Raw genomic sequence first — 14,467 nt, 5'->3', positions numbered from 1 at the left:
AAATGGGCTAGAATAAATCATGCTAATGATCATCTAGCTTTATCCTAAAAAAAAAAAAAAACAAAGATCTAAAAAGTATGATTTGACTTCAGCAAGGACTAGCCTGCTTTAGGAACCTGACATATGCTGAAGTAAGTGGGTCACAGAACAGGTCACTTCTTCTGAACACCAGTGAAAACATGATTTCAAGCCTACTGTCTCAGAATCTGTAATTAGCACTAGCAATAACATATTCTGGAAGCCAACCCTGCCACAGCACCTCTAGGAGATAGTCCAACCATCTCCTAACTCTTAATTATGTGAGCTGTCAGTCCAGCTAGATTAAAGGAGATGATTTAAACTGTTTGTGACAATTTGTGTCCAATAGCTTACACAGTCACTTTCCATTGATTTGTTCACTTGGCCGTGTCCTTATTTCCAAAAAAAAAAAAAAAAAAAAAAAATCCAACATTTTTTTCTTCAAAACATTGCACTTGCAAGCAACAGCAAGTTTGTGAAATATTGCTAGAACAACTTGTACCACACCATCTGCTACAAGAGAACTGAGAAATCAGAGATCTGCCTAGGCTTTGAAATTTGATTTTTAAGATAGTTCCAATTGCCATGGTTTGAAGTAACTTCATTCCAGTCATCTTCAGACTGCGTTCCCCAGTCTATGTGAAAAGTACGTAAGAAATATACATATATATATATATACACACACACGCGCGCCAGGAATTAAAACAGGTCCATAGTCTGCATTATATTGTCCCTTCCATTGAGTTGGTAGAGTCTTCTCACTTATAAAATAAAGTATGCAAAAATTCTGACTTAAGAGCAGTTATGAAAGTGAGCACTGAATGCAACCAAATTTGCAGGAATAATTCAGATATCATGGAGAACGATGCAGCAGAGAACAAGGAGCCTATGATTTCATGTTCTGCAGGAGACATTTCTCTAGATACTTAGCTGAACTATCCTTTATTCCCCAAATAATTAGTTAAGAGTTATTTATACATTATGGTCCCACAAGATTTCTGATTTACAGTACAAAGAGCCAGGCGCTGAATACAGTGATTATATTCCATCTGCGTAGGGCATTTACTGACAGGAAAGTCTGCGGGCAAGTAGCTCTGGCCCAAGCTTGCTGCCTTTCACTGGGATGAAAAATAAAGGACACTTTAGGAGGCCCACAAAGTACAGTTGTTAAACTGACCCTATTTTCTCTCCTTCTTTCCATTTTCCTGTATCCAACCCTTCAGTTTCACTGAATTTCAAAAGGAATAGTTATTTGTGCTTCTTCCTATTTTAGAATGTCTTTATCATGTGGCACGGCACTCCAACTGCCTTAGGGGAGCTTTAATGATAATTTTATTTTTAAAAGTATAGGCTTATCTTGCTTGACCTTGATGCACTGAGTAAAAGGTTGCTAAACTCCTCCTCTAGAAAACAAAACAGGGAACAAATGTCCTGCGCCTGCTGGATCAAAAGCTCAAGTGTGGCAGCGCCTTCCGCTACCCCAAAATATATCACCAAGGCAACTGTAGCAGTATCACAAACAGGTATAGCAAAGGCTTCCCAGCCAGGATTTAAATAATCTGATTTTCCTGCAGTATGTTTTCTACAACACTCAGCAAGTCTTTTCAGAGATGAAACGCATGCTAACACCATTCCAAAGAATATCTTGGTACAGTAGACGGTTATCACTGCTCTTCAGAAAGAAAATTAGAGCATGTCACTGTTTAAAGGTCACACAAGGAGCCGACGCAAGTTGGAAGTTGTCAGTTGTTGTTGGTTGTACCCCTTCTCTCAGACAAACCACTGAAAGGATAAGGAGATATACTATGTTCCTGTTCTTTACCCGGTTCCTTCTCTGAAAGGAAAAGCAAGCTCGACCGGTGACAGCACCGAGTACTTTTTTTTCTTTCCTGGCTGCACTGAACTGTAGGAATTAGATCATAACCAGCATTTACTGCAGCCTCTCCCAGCTCAGTTTTTTCTGTAGTCCCAGTTAACTCTGAAGCAGTGTGAATGGGAACAGCAGTGTTCGAACAGTCCTTCAGTTTACACTCTCCCTTTCTACTACTTTATTAGCAACCAACATGCTTGATGATCCATTGCTTGCTTTTATAAGTCACAGATTATGTGCTAGGAATGCTAGAGCGAGGCACTTTGAAGGCCTAACTGCAAAAGGCTGCAAAATCCATCATCATCTTCTACATCTTGGAGAACTCTGCTCCACTGATAAGAAATAATGTGTGCGTATCACCTGGCTTAGGTCTTATTTGTTCAACTTCAATACCACAGTGAGTTGAACTCCCCAGGAATCTAGGTGTCTGTTTCCATGACAGAATAGCGGGGTGCCACAATACAGATGTCCATATTCCTTCCATAAAGCAGAAAACATCTTCAAATTCCTCGTTTTTTCCATAAATACATATAGGCATTACTTCTGGATATATGTACTGCTTCTGGTACACAGCTGTAGCCAGAACCTCTGTAACACAGCAAATGAGTTTGGGACAAACTGGTTCAACTCAATCTCCATTTTTTGTACACAAATGTACTTCAAGTTAATTGTTTAACTTGAAGTTTTTGGTAGCCTAGCATAAGAGACTTTACACTTAATTCATTTGACACTACCTGTTCTTCAAATCCTGTGGCAAAATGGGTCTAAGGCTGAAAACCTTGTTTACTTCGATCCTTTTTATAACCAATCAAGAAGCAGCAACCCATCAAAATGAGTTTTGGCAAGAGTTGTTGGCAAGGTTCATGTCACTCCTGAGATAACAGTTTGAAACCTGCCAACATGAGCTAAAACAGGAATGTATAGGCATAAGGGTTTAGCCCAGTTAGGAGGTTGTCTTCCTCACATCAACAAACAACGAAGGTAGATAACCTAGGCTCATCCTTAGACTGGCTGGTTTAGTCACTGGTCCAAGAGTGCCAGCATATAATCCTGTGTGTTTTCCATCACTTTCCACATCCTGTGAATACATCTCCTACAGGAGACAGGACAGGTCAGGTTCAGAAAGAAACGACTAGAAGAAAGAAATGCTGATCAAGAAATACCACCAGCAACAAGAGTGTCTCAGTAAGAGAAGGGTGGCGCTTAAGGAAAGTCATCAGGAAGCCAGGTTAAGTAAAACAGAAGAAGGTCAGTAAGTGAAAAATAAGAATAGGAGTTGAGAGAAAAAAAATAAAAATCTCAGACAAGGGCAATCAGGATTGCAAGAGAACAATTTCTCTGAGAAAGGAAGTTAACTCCAAATCCAGGAACTTGACAAGAATCTTTGGTTATTGCCCAAGACAAGTGTTTAAATACATACCCAATTTTAACTAGCATTTGCTACAGATTATTAACAGTGAGCTTTTCACTCATGTCTAGTGAAACATATGGGAACTCAGGGTCAAAACATTCAGCAAGGATGAGAGTTTGAAGTCTGCCCCGCCTTCAAAAAAAACTAGATTGGAAACAAAGAATAAAAGGAAAAAAATGTTTCTGTAGTCTAAAAGAACGGAAAGCTGTATCTTATTTTCAATAGACACTTTCAATATGCCTTTACAGTCTGCAAAGAAAATAACAGAAGCGACAAAAAAATAAGTAAAATTATACTTATTACCTTACCACTGAAGCAATAGTCTAGGCAATACAAGTAGTAGAGAAATTGCTTTAAAAGTTATCATCACTCTTACAGTAGAGAAACGCTCTTTTTATATGTCACTGAACAGTTTTATTCAGAGCCTATTTGCTTTCCAAGCTTATTTTTGTTTCTAGTTCTATGGAAGACAGAGCAGAAGGGTTGGCAGAACACATTAATTTGTCTGGTTCGTGCGCCTGCCTGCTTAAGAAAGCTTTTTCTTTCAATTTCCCTGCCACTACAAGTAAATAATTCTCCCTACCTTCTGCCTTTAAAATTTAGTAACACAGAGGGAGGAGCTAGAAGGACATGTTCAGGATGCTGCTCTAAATTACTACTAAAACATGCAGCAATAAATGAAAAGATGCACTTGAGCAAAGAAAACCCTAGCTGTGTTACTCTGAAGCAACTGTAAGGCCCTACATGCTGACCCATACTTCCCACAAATGTCCTTGCTGTTTCTCATAATACGCTTGCCTTGTAAGAACAAGAACAAAGTAGTCAGCTGGGTACCAAAACACTAAAGACAGACTCTCATCAGCAGTACTTTTGCCTGCTAAGTCATGCTTAGCAGTCTACACAGCAATTTTGTTCTGCTGCTGAAGACATAGATTACAGCAAACTGAAAGAACCAGGATAAGTGCGTAGCTTCTGAGATCTGCTCTCTAACATCGTCAATTTACAATATTCTCTCTTTTAGACAAATGTTTCGCCCCAAGTGCCTTTAATATACAATACGGTGACAATCTAAAACATGTAAAAAGTTGATGATACTATGGTTGAAAGACGCAATGAAAAAGTAATCCCTAGCTTTAATAGGGGTAAGAGTGGGTTGGGCATTTCGGCAAGCACAGAGTTCTGTTTTGGCTTCCGAGCTGATACTGCTCCCTGAACTCAAAAGCTGTGATAACACTGAGAATTTAAGAACCAGATTTAGTGCTGCACTCCTCTTTTGATAGATACTTACATGTCAGCAGTCACAGCAGATTATATTTACATTTAGGCTGCTGGTTGGATGTTCCTTAATCTTTTTGCCTATGTTTATTCTAGTGGGCAAAAGAAAATGTCTTGTCAGAAGCAGTCATCTACAAACACTGACACCTCCCTCCACCTACAACCAGCCAAACCAGGGATGCTCTCCATAGCAGATTCAGTTCTTCAGTATTGCGGATGCATCCACAAACCTAGTCTCAATCTTCTTGCTGAGGCAGACAGGTTTCGGTTCATCATACCTTCCCAAAATCTTTGTGTTTTATTAAGGAGCTGCCACAGAGATGATGATAGTAAAATAGATACAAAACATTGGGGATTAGAAGTTGCAGGCACCTTCTGTGAGCGGTTACAAATGGTTCATGTTGCATTGCCCATTTCTGGTATCAGTTTACAGTGATAAGATAGAAGTGGATAGGCATAAACTTCAGCTGCAAAGCGGAGGGCAGCTGTAATACCTCAATCAAAACCAAATCCTTTCCTGTTTTGGGCTCTATAGCACCAACAGCGAGTTACAGACCTGGAAGGGCACGTTTTAAGTTCCTCGGTAAACTCTTGCAAGCACATGTAACGTTTACCCTTGTAAATCTGCTTCACATTTCTCCTTGTAAACACACCCCGAGCTCGGCACCCCGGCGGTGACAGCTACGGAGCGCTGCAAGCTCCCTTTCCCGGGGGCGAGCCCGGGCCTCCCCCAAGCCCCGGGGAAGCTCCCCCGGCCCCGAGCCCTCTGCCAGGCCGAGCCGAGCATCCCCCGGGACGTGGCAGCAGCGCGGCGGGGCTGCCGTGCCGTGCCCAGCGCCACCCCCGGAGCCCCCGGAGCTCCCGGAGCCCCCTTCCCCGCACTCACCGTGCTGGGCGAAGACGTTGAAGCCGCCCTCCGCCGTGCGCCCGGCCGCCTCCCGCCGGCGGCCCGCCGGCCTGCCCGCGCTGCTCCCTCGCGGTGCCCGCGGCTGCTGCTGCTGCTGCTGGAGGCCGGCGGGCGGCTCCCCGAGGCGGCCCACCTGCTGCCCCATCGCCGCGCTGCCGCCCCGCTCACATGCCGCCCCCCGCACCCGGCCCGGCGCGGCCCGGCCCGGCCCGGCCCGGCGCTCACGGCCTCGCCCCCCCGGCCCCCGCCGCCATCTTAAACCACAGAGCGGCGGCGGAGCGGGCAGAGCGGCTCCCGCGGCCGCCTCCGGTCCTCCCGGGGAGCCCGCCCCCGCCCGTCGCGACAGCGGTCGCGATGGGTGGCGCGGGGGAGGAAAGGGGGAGCGGCGATGGGGGAGCTCGCGGCTCAGGCGGGGCGTGTGGTGCTCCGCCAGGCGTTGGGTCCTGTCCCTTCGGAGTGTTTGTTCAGCGTTCGTGGCCGTGCCATATCGCGATATGTCGCACCGCAGCGGGTTCCTTCACGCCTTGCAGCGCTCAGGGACGAGGCCCCGCTGTGTTTATCCTGCCAGGAGGGGGCTCAGCCCCGTCCTGGTGCTGCCCAGCCCCATTGTGGCGATGCCGGGCCGTGCCTGCCGCAGCCTGAGCTTTGGTGTTTGTGTCGGTGTCGCCGTGTCCCCAGGGGATATCCCGCTGGTGGCCGTGACCCCACAGGCTCAGAACAAGGCTAGAGCTGGGCCCTTACCCGGGCTGCAGCCCACACACCCAAGCAGGTGGACTAAACATGGGATCGCTTTGCCATGCGGTCTGGTCCCAAAAGGCAAACTCACGCCCTCCTCGTGGCCCTGGCACACGGGTCGGGATGGCTGACCCAACCGCCAGGCCCTCCTCGTGCCCGCACCATGTTCCCACTCCTGTGCACTGCCCACACCACGTGCGCCTCCTCTTCCGCTGCTCATAAGGCCCCAGGTGAACTCCCTGGGCTGTGGCATGTCACCTGCAGCATGTCCTCCTCCTCCTCCTCGTCCTCCCCATGCTGAGAGCAGGGAGGACCAGGAAGGCCCAGCGGTGTGAGTAACATCAGGCGTGTCGCTGGACAGGCGCGGCTGGCAGCAGCATCTTGCCATCAGGTGGCTGAGCGCACACCATCGCTAATTGGCATGCAATTAAGCTCTCTTCTTCCAGCTTCTCTACTCCTAGCGTAAGGCTTCCCAATTCAAAGCAGAAGGAAAGAGGTTTCATCCTGAGAGATCACGGTGCTTGTTGCAGTTTAGAAGACCTAGGTTCTTGGCAGTATTTTGGTCTCCAAGCTTGCTACTAGTTCAGCGATATATTGGCCATGCTTGCCTTTTTGGGGATGAGCTGCAGTGCTGTTAGTCTCGGATTCCCTCTCCACATCACCAAGAGCAGTGTCACATTGGCTTGCTGGAGCCCCAGCAACCCACACCTAGACCAACCTTCGCGTGGCTGTCTTAGACTAGGATGGCGAGGAGAAGCTCCTCCATGGAAGTCAGCTTTCGCATATGAAATTTCCATTGACACTTCTGAAGTCATGTTCTAACTTCCCAGGTACTACCAAAATTCTGTCCATCCTCTCACTTGCACTCGAAATGCACCCAGCTGCAATAACAATTCTACCTTGAAATAGGGGTGGTTCACCCAGCTGGGCTTGTGTGCTCTCTGACATGGGCTAGGGTGAACAGGAGCAAGGAGCCTGTGCAGACAGAAATGCCTTCACTTATTGCACTCATGGACTGAGAGCACGGGGGAGATCAGGAATTAGAGAGAAGCTTGCTAATAACACACAACAAAACAGTTCCTAAAATAGCCCTGGGAGTATTTGGGGTGTAGCACGGGGTACGCACTGCCAAGTCCTGGGACCTACAAAGGACACGGCTATGTGGCTATGAGCAGAGGGTGTCTCTGCAGAACGGACAGTCACAGGCAGAACCAGTCCACATAGGTACACTCCGCAGTGGAGATTTTTCCTGGTCTCATTCCAGCTAGAATTTGCAGGGTTTTGCATTTGTAAATGGTTTGCCTTGTAATCAAAATCTGTGTTCTCTAGAGACTGCAGAGGGACAACAAACATAAAACTCCCTCGTGCCATTTGCAGCTGCCTTGCAGGATAGAACCACTCATTCCAATCAACAGGAATAGTATTTTTATTTCCTAATGCCTTTTTACTCACTGATCCTAAAGAACTACACAGAAGAAGGCCATTAGCATTTTAAAAGAAGATGCCAATATCAAGAGACTATTATATGTAGGTACACTAAAGAGAATTGGGTTTAATCACTGCTCTTATTCCTCAGACCTTATGAAATCCCACATTCTCCATATCAGCAGCTTGTGCACATCTAACAGCTTACTGTGGGATATCTTAATGGCTGACTGCATAGAAATTGTCTGACACAGATATGTCTTAGCTGGGGATGGAGTCAAGCAGGGGCTTTCTGAAAAGGTCTTGCAAAGGGAAGGGGGCTGCAGCATGGTTACCGTTTGCTACTGTATAATAGTATTTTTAGATTGTGCCGTACCCTATTTAAAAAGCTTCAAAACTAGTGCCCAAGACATTACTGGTTGTGGACAGTCTGCTAAACAAGCTGTGTCCTCAGACTGTACCCCACTGTGGCTGCTCTCAGCCACATCTTTTAAATGGTATTGTGTCCTCTGGCCCCACACAGCAGGGGATGCCAAGCCCTTGTTGGTGATCACTCTTCTGGATTGCCTGCTAGAAGAGCGATGGGATATAAACAAGAAACTTTCCAAACCAAAAATGACTCTCTGCTACTGAGTCACTGATGACACTGAGCCACGCCATTCCTTATTGTTAGAGCAAGGGCTAATGAGTATTTACTTCATGGAGTGTCACAGTTATTAACTATGCAAAGATTACAACGCGCTTTGAAGAGGTAAAATGTGTATCAATGCTACCTGTTATTATCAGCTGTGATGTTATCAGGCTCATGCATTATCAGACATAGGTTGTTTGTCTGAAGGTAATTTCTTTTGAAGAGGGCTGGCAGCTTTGCATTAATGTGGTATCCTAATAGTTACTGCCCTCCTGGCAGTTTTGGGTTTCCAGTCAATCTGCCATCTCACGAGCTGTTTGAGTAAGGCATAATAGGACCAAGAAACAAAGGCAGCATTGAGGTTACAGTAATATGCCTGACCAGAAATGTGGCATTTCTAGAATCGCTTCTGAACTGACTTTAAATATTTACCATGTACCCATTTCTTGGCGTTTCTTCTAAGCGCTGACAATACATTGCCCCACATCCACAGCGTGCTCCAAAAATCACAAGATCAAGTAATTGCTGGATGAGCAGTCCTATGTGCTCCACATTATGTGATGAACTCACAGCTGTCATTTGCCTAAAGTGTGAGTTCTGTGCCAGAAGAAGCCTGTGGATAAATTGGACACTCCTGGGCCTGAGTGTTGAGTCAACTGGGCAGTCTTTGTTTGTAACTTGGGAAAAATTAACTAGCATTACTGAATTGGCAGCTTGAAAATTAATTCTAGGAGTAATCTTTGCTCTTCTTCGAGCTCATACACCTTCAGTGTATCAAAGCAGCACAGAGCAACAGATGTATTTTAAACATTTGGCCTATGTTTAGGATATGACCAGAATTAGTTGAGGTATTTGTGAATTGCCTAGGACAGAAGGGGCCTGATCCTAGGCATTTGGGGAGTCCTCAAGCGTAAAGGATACCTGTGCTTCCCATGTCAAGATTATTGTGCTTTTACTACAATATCAGAACAAATCATGGAAATCAGGACAGCTGTAACTCACCTGGGATATCTGCACAGGCAGAGTGTGATGTCCACTAGATGGCCCCGGCGTGGCCGCTCCGCTACCTGTAACACCCAGCCTTCAGCTGTGCGAACAGCTGGCAGCCACCTCTGAGCCAGAACAAAGGGCTCTAGGGAAAGACATTAAAAAGAGAATGAAAGATTTTAAGATCTGATAAAGGCTTTGTGACACGAAGTTAGTTACCCTGCAATAAACACTGAAAGCTTGTAAGTGCTGAGCCGTTTCAAAGGAGAATGTAATTTCTGACATTCGCTCATCCTGTCATCTGGCACTGACAGCTCTTAACATACGCCATCCACAGAGATCTTTTGTGGCACAATAGGTTGCATTTCAGTGTTGTTTAAAAAGTTATTTTTAATCATTACTATGATTTAAATTAGGACGTATGCACAGTGCATGCAAGATAGCTTGAAGTACTTGCAGGCCTGTCCAATGAGCAGCTACAAACATAAAAGCTTTCTCAGGAAGTGCAGCTTTCTAACAGATTTTGCCCAACAGCACAAAAGGTTCACGTGCAGCCCTTAACAGATGGAATTTCTTCTGCTAATAACTGTTCTTTTCTTCCATGGTAGTTAAAAGAAAACTCTACAAACACATCCATTCTGTTTTTGCATTAGGCATACTGTCCAACTAACCACCCTCACAGGATCCTAACAGCGTGGCTGGTCACTGTGTGTCTATCTATTAACTGTGCACTGGAACATATTAACTACTCTGAGGCTGTGTGTGAACTATTCCCATCATTGTGGAGCCTTAACCTTGCCATGGCCTCCATCCAAGCAGAGCTAGAGGTGGGGGGACATGGAAAAAGCAACTTATAGGACTTCTTCAGTAACTGTTTTCCTGACTGATAGATATTTGTGTGAGTGCTACAGCTGCACCACCCTTCCCAAGCATCTGTTTAAGGCATGAAAGGTTGTAGAGGGGTTTGCTAATAAGAACATTACGAATGGTGTTTGTTTGCCTTTTTCTCTGGAAAATGATGTCTCTACCAAACAGAAAATGATGACGAATCTCTGCACCTGCTGGCAATTGCAAATTAGTACTCAACTTGCACAGCGTGTCTACTGATAAAGTACATTTGCTGAGGCAATACGAGGTCCCTCGACAGTGTTGGTGATGATTCAGGCCTTTTAGGCATTTGTCTGCAGGAGGGTCAATAGCAGTGTTTTGCCACCAGACTTTCAGCATTGCCTTAATTCGTGTTTAGGAGCCTAATTCTTTCGGTTCTTAATTTGAAGTCTTACTAGCTCATTGGGTAGTGAAAGATCTCTAGTCTGCAGATGGAAGCTTGTTGTTTTGCGTTTTTGCTTTTTTCTCACTGAGAAGTTTGTAGCCAAAGAGCTGACATTTAGCTAAAGGATAGCAAATGCTTCAGAGCGCAGTGCTTACTGTGGTATCTCCATCAATGCCCCTAAGACCAAACTCATCCCACCGTAGATTCCTCTGATGACTACTGTACTATATTTAGAGTCAGCAAAGCACAATAGTAGTCCCAAACAAAATAAAGGCTACATTAGCTAGGGAAAAAAAATAAATCCTTATCTTGGTTTTCTAAGATGTGAAGTTAAAATAAGACGGAACTAAGACTTATCAGTGATTCCTCTCCATGCTCTTTGCTTCACATGCTGATTTCCCCTCACGCTTCCTTCACCACTGTCTTCTTTCTTGCCCTCTCTGTTTGTCACTCGTGCTCAGGACACTTTGCCAGCCAGAGTTCCCAGCACCCTCACTGCGCTTTTCTAAATCATACTGAAACCCAAACATTGCAATGCTGCCCTTGTTAAAATAATTGATCTCTCTGTGATTGCACTCCCAGTATTGAATCGTATACATTTCTGAATTTAGTCTCTGGTCTTGTCAAGAAACCTAATCCAACTTCTTGCAGGATTGGTGTTCTCTGTTACAAATTCAGGGTGGCATGGATCCAACCTTGCTGTGGACTGCTTTGGTAACTGCTCATGTGCCCTGGCCATGACTGATGCCATGCTCTATACAATGGTCCTAAATAATTAAATCATTTCTTAAAGTGAAAGTTCAGTCTCAAGTATTGTTACTGTTTAATTTGACAAAGACCTAGTAGATTCTTCCTTGGCAGGCTTTTTTATTTAATTATGCAAGAATTGCAAGCAATTACCGTGTCTTTCAAATGACACGGTGTTCCTGCCTCATACTGTAATACAGAATTAAATTTCTCAGTTTTTTAGTTTTCAAATTGAATGTTGTTTCTTTAAAAAGTGCTCAGTAATGTGAAACTAACCAAAGAAAAATGTAATTGTAGAAATGAAGCAGGAAAAAGCGCCAGGGTTTTTAAAGATGTTTCTGCAAATGTGTTTCTTTGTGTGAGTGCACAGAACAGAGTAGTACCCAAGAGATCAGCATATACACTTGTAATCAAATCTCACTTAAGTTTCAAACCTGTTCCTTCTGTTAAACATGCAAATATTTCCATTCTCTTTGCAAATTCTGCCTCTCTGCTCATTACCAAGCCTCTCAGAAAATACATAAGCCCTAATCTTTCTCTGATCAGGCTCTTAATGTGTTTTGTGTGGTCTCTATTTAGACTGTAAACTTGCTGAAGTAGGAAATGTCTTATAAAAAAACAACTACACTGTCTCATTTCACATCCAAATTCTTCTCCCATACCAGCTGTGTGTGTTTGCCTAGCAGCAAGTCTTCTGTTAATGAATGACTTGTTCTCATTAGCCTGTCAGGCTGGATATGTAGCCCGTAGTTCCTACTCACACAGAGCCGCACTCCTTCCCTTGTAGCTTCTGGTAAAGCAAATAATGAGATATACAAAGCCTTGTGTCTCTGAGTTTGACCTTTGTACTTTTAATCATTAACTAACACAGAATGCCAAAATTAAGTAACTAGCTGCTGGTTAAATATATTTAACATAAGCTGAGTCCTGCGGGCTGCCTGGTGTGGGGGATCACTGCAGACTTTGCCTTCGGCTGCCACTTCCAAGCCCTCTTTAAGAGGGGAAAAGTAGTTTGCTGAGGCCTGCTCAGCAGAGCGAAGGGAGCTGCACTCTGTGCGTTTCTGTTGAGGTCCGGGGTGGATTCTCTGACACCTTGGAGGTCTCCAAAATGAGGCCCTGAACAACCTGATCTAATTTAGAAGCTGGCTGCACTTTGAGCAGAAGACCAGCCTAGATGTGCTCCAGTGACCCCTACCAACCTAAATTCTTCTTCATCTACAGATTTCCTCCATTCAGAGTGTTAATTAAGACTGTCCTCTAACTAACCTCAACTCGTAGGAACTGAAAATTTCTGGAACCTCAACGTCTCCATCTGATTTGTGTAAGATTAGCCAACAGGTTTGAAAGTTCCTGGAGGTGAAAGACAGATGGGACTGACAGACAGACACTCCCTTCACCACACGCACAGGATGACTGTACAAGCCTTGTCTTCTTAAGAAAACCTTTCTTCCATTGACATTTGTGCAGAAAACTTGTCAAGTGTGCACCTAATGAGGCCTGAAGCCATACCCTTTACTCCCAGCTGCAGCCAACCTGAAATAATACCTCCCCAGAGCCAACAGCACATTTCATACAGCTGAGATATTTACTGTGCAATGGGAACTATGCAGAGAAGTTGAGACATTTAAGACTGAAACCCGGGCATCTTCTTTCTGATAGTCGGAGATTATATCGCTGTGCTCACACGAGTGTACGCTTAAGTCTGCCTGCTGCCTTGTCCGTCTCTGCCAGCAGAGATGGGAGCGTGTCTGTTACCTCTCTGTGTCATCCTCAACTTTCTCATACCCAAGAGTGACAGAAAGGGGAATTTGACCTCAGCATGCTAGAGACCGCCTGGCTGTCTGCTGTCTGCCTTTCCCTTTTTGTCTCTTCTTTCTCAGGATGTAGTCACACTACAAAATTACCTTGAGTGATCTGTCTCAAAGTTTTTTCCCAGGGGCTGCTTGTGATAAAGGGCAGACGTATGACGTGCATTAACAGTCCGTGCTGCCGGGGGAGACGCTGATATAGCATGAATCCCCCGTGGATTGTACATGACCCTGAGATTTCTGTTTACATAAGCCAACTTTACATCCTTCAGTATTTCTTCTGCAAGGGACCAGTTCTATAGCTTCAGCCCACGAAGCTTGCCTGATCAGCTGAGTGGCTCCTTTCGCAGTGACGGCAGCAGGCTATTCTGTTTTCTTTTCTCCCAGTTTGCAGAGAACACACCTATATGCTCCAGCTTTTGATGGCTCTGGAAAACATTACTTTTGTGTTCCCGAGAAAGAGTTTCAGAGCACTTCTATTTTCTGCCTCACAGGGAAGCAGTAGCTGTGAAATTATCAGCATCCTCTGTGTCTGTACGTTCCCTGGAGTTGTTATACAGTGCAGTCTGAAATAGAGAGCTGGCCTCGGGGATTTGCTAATGATGCATTCAGTCCCAGCATGGCACATGCTCATTCCTGGGGAGTTACTGAGTTAGCATTTATAGTTCTACACTTTTTCTCTGAGTATATGAAACCCTCTGATTTTCCCTCAGCGCTGAGGTCTTGTGTATTGGATTCTCTTCTCATGACAGCTCATTTGGAACACCTCCAGAAAGCTCTCAGCCTGGATCCTTCCCCCTGAAATCACAGACTACAGTAGCATCACACCAGTGATTCTCCCATAACTTGGTGCTGGATCAGCAGGCAACAGTGAAATGAGGTCTTCTGAGGCACATTTTCAGAATAATAAAGCACAGACTTCCGCGCCAAAGATGGGTGGTTGCTATTACGGGTGCTGGAAGCCTTTTGCAACTAGGTGAATAAGCTCATAAATGGGAAGCAAGGAGCTGGCAGACGGTGAGGAAAACACGAGTGGAAAAACTGCGTGGAGTAAGTGCTGCTGATTGTCTCAGTGGTTCTAACGTGGATCCGTACTGTAGAGAAATAGCAGTGGCAAAAGATGAACCGAACTCGCTCAAGGTTTACCCTGTTCTCTGCTTGGTTTGTTGATTCGTTTTCTCCAGCCACTTTATGCAACGAGGGGACTTTTTCGTGTGTGGGGGCAAGGGTTGAACTAACAGGAACACTTCTACTATATTTCATATTAACTTGCTAGCGAAGACAAGACCTCTCTTGCATGACCTACATGCTTGAGCTCAGAATCCCTCTCCTGGGCCTGCCATCTTCAGATTTAAATCCTTTAAACAAACTCAAGTTTTC

The 14,467-nt window shown here is 45.0% G+C and overlaps 1 protein-coding gene across 1 annotated transcript in view; it reads right to left on the bottom strand.

The window, feature by feature from the left end:
* The window catches only part of ABL2 (ABL proto-oncogene 2, non-receptor tyrosine kinase), a 44,951-nt gene extending 39,273 nt beyond the window's left edge, over window positions 1-5,678 (bottom strand). The window contains exon 1 of the mRNA XM_082766392.1: window positions 5,461-5,678. Within this exon, the coding sequence (XP_082622518.1) occupies window positions 5,461-5,626 (166 nt within the window). The 5' untranslated portion in view covers window positions 5,627-5,678. The remainder of the gene's footprint in view (window positions 1-5,460) is intronic.
* Window positions 5,679-14,467: the final 8,789 nt, after the last annotated feature.

The sequence above is a fragment of the Aythya marila genome (assembly GCF_965140915.1).
Source record: "Aythya marila genome assembly, chromosome: 8".
In the NCBI taxonomy this organism is placed as follows: Eukaryota; Metazoa; Chordata; class Aves; order Anseriformes; family Anatidae; genus Aythya; species Aythya marila.
Note: the sequence above shows the minus strand (reverse complement) of the source record. Positions and strands in the feature narration are given on the sequence as shown.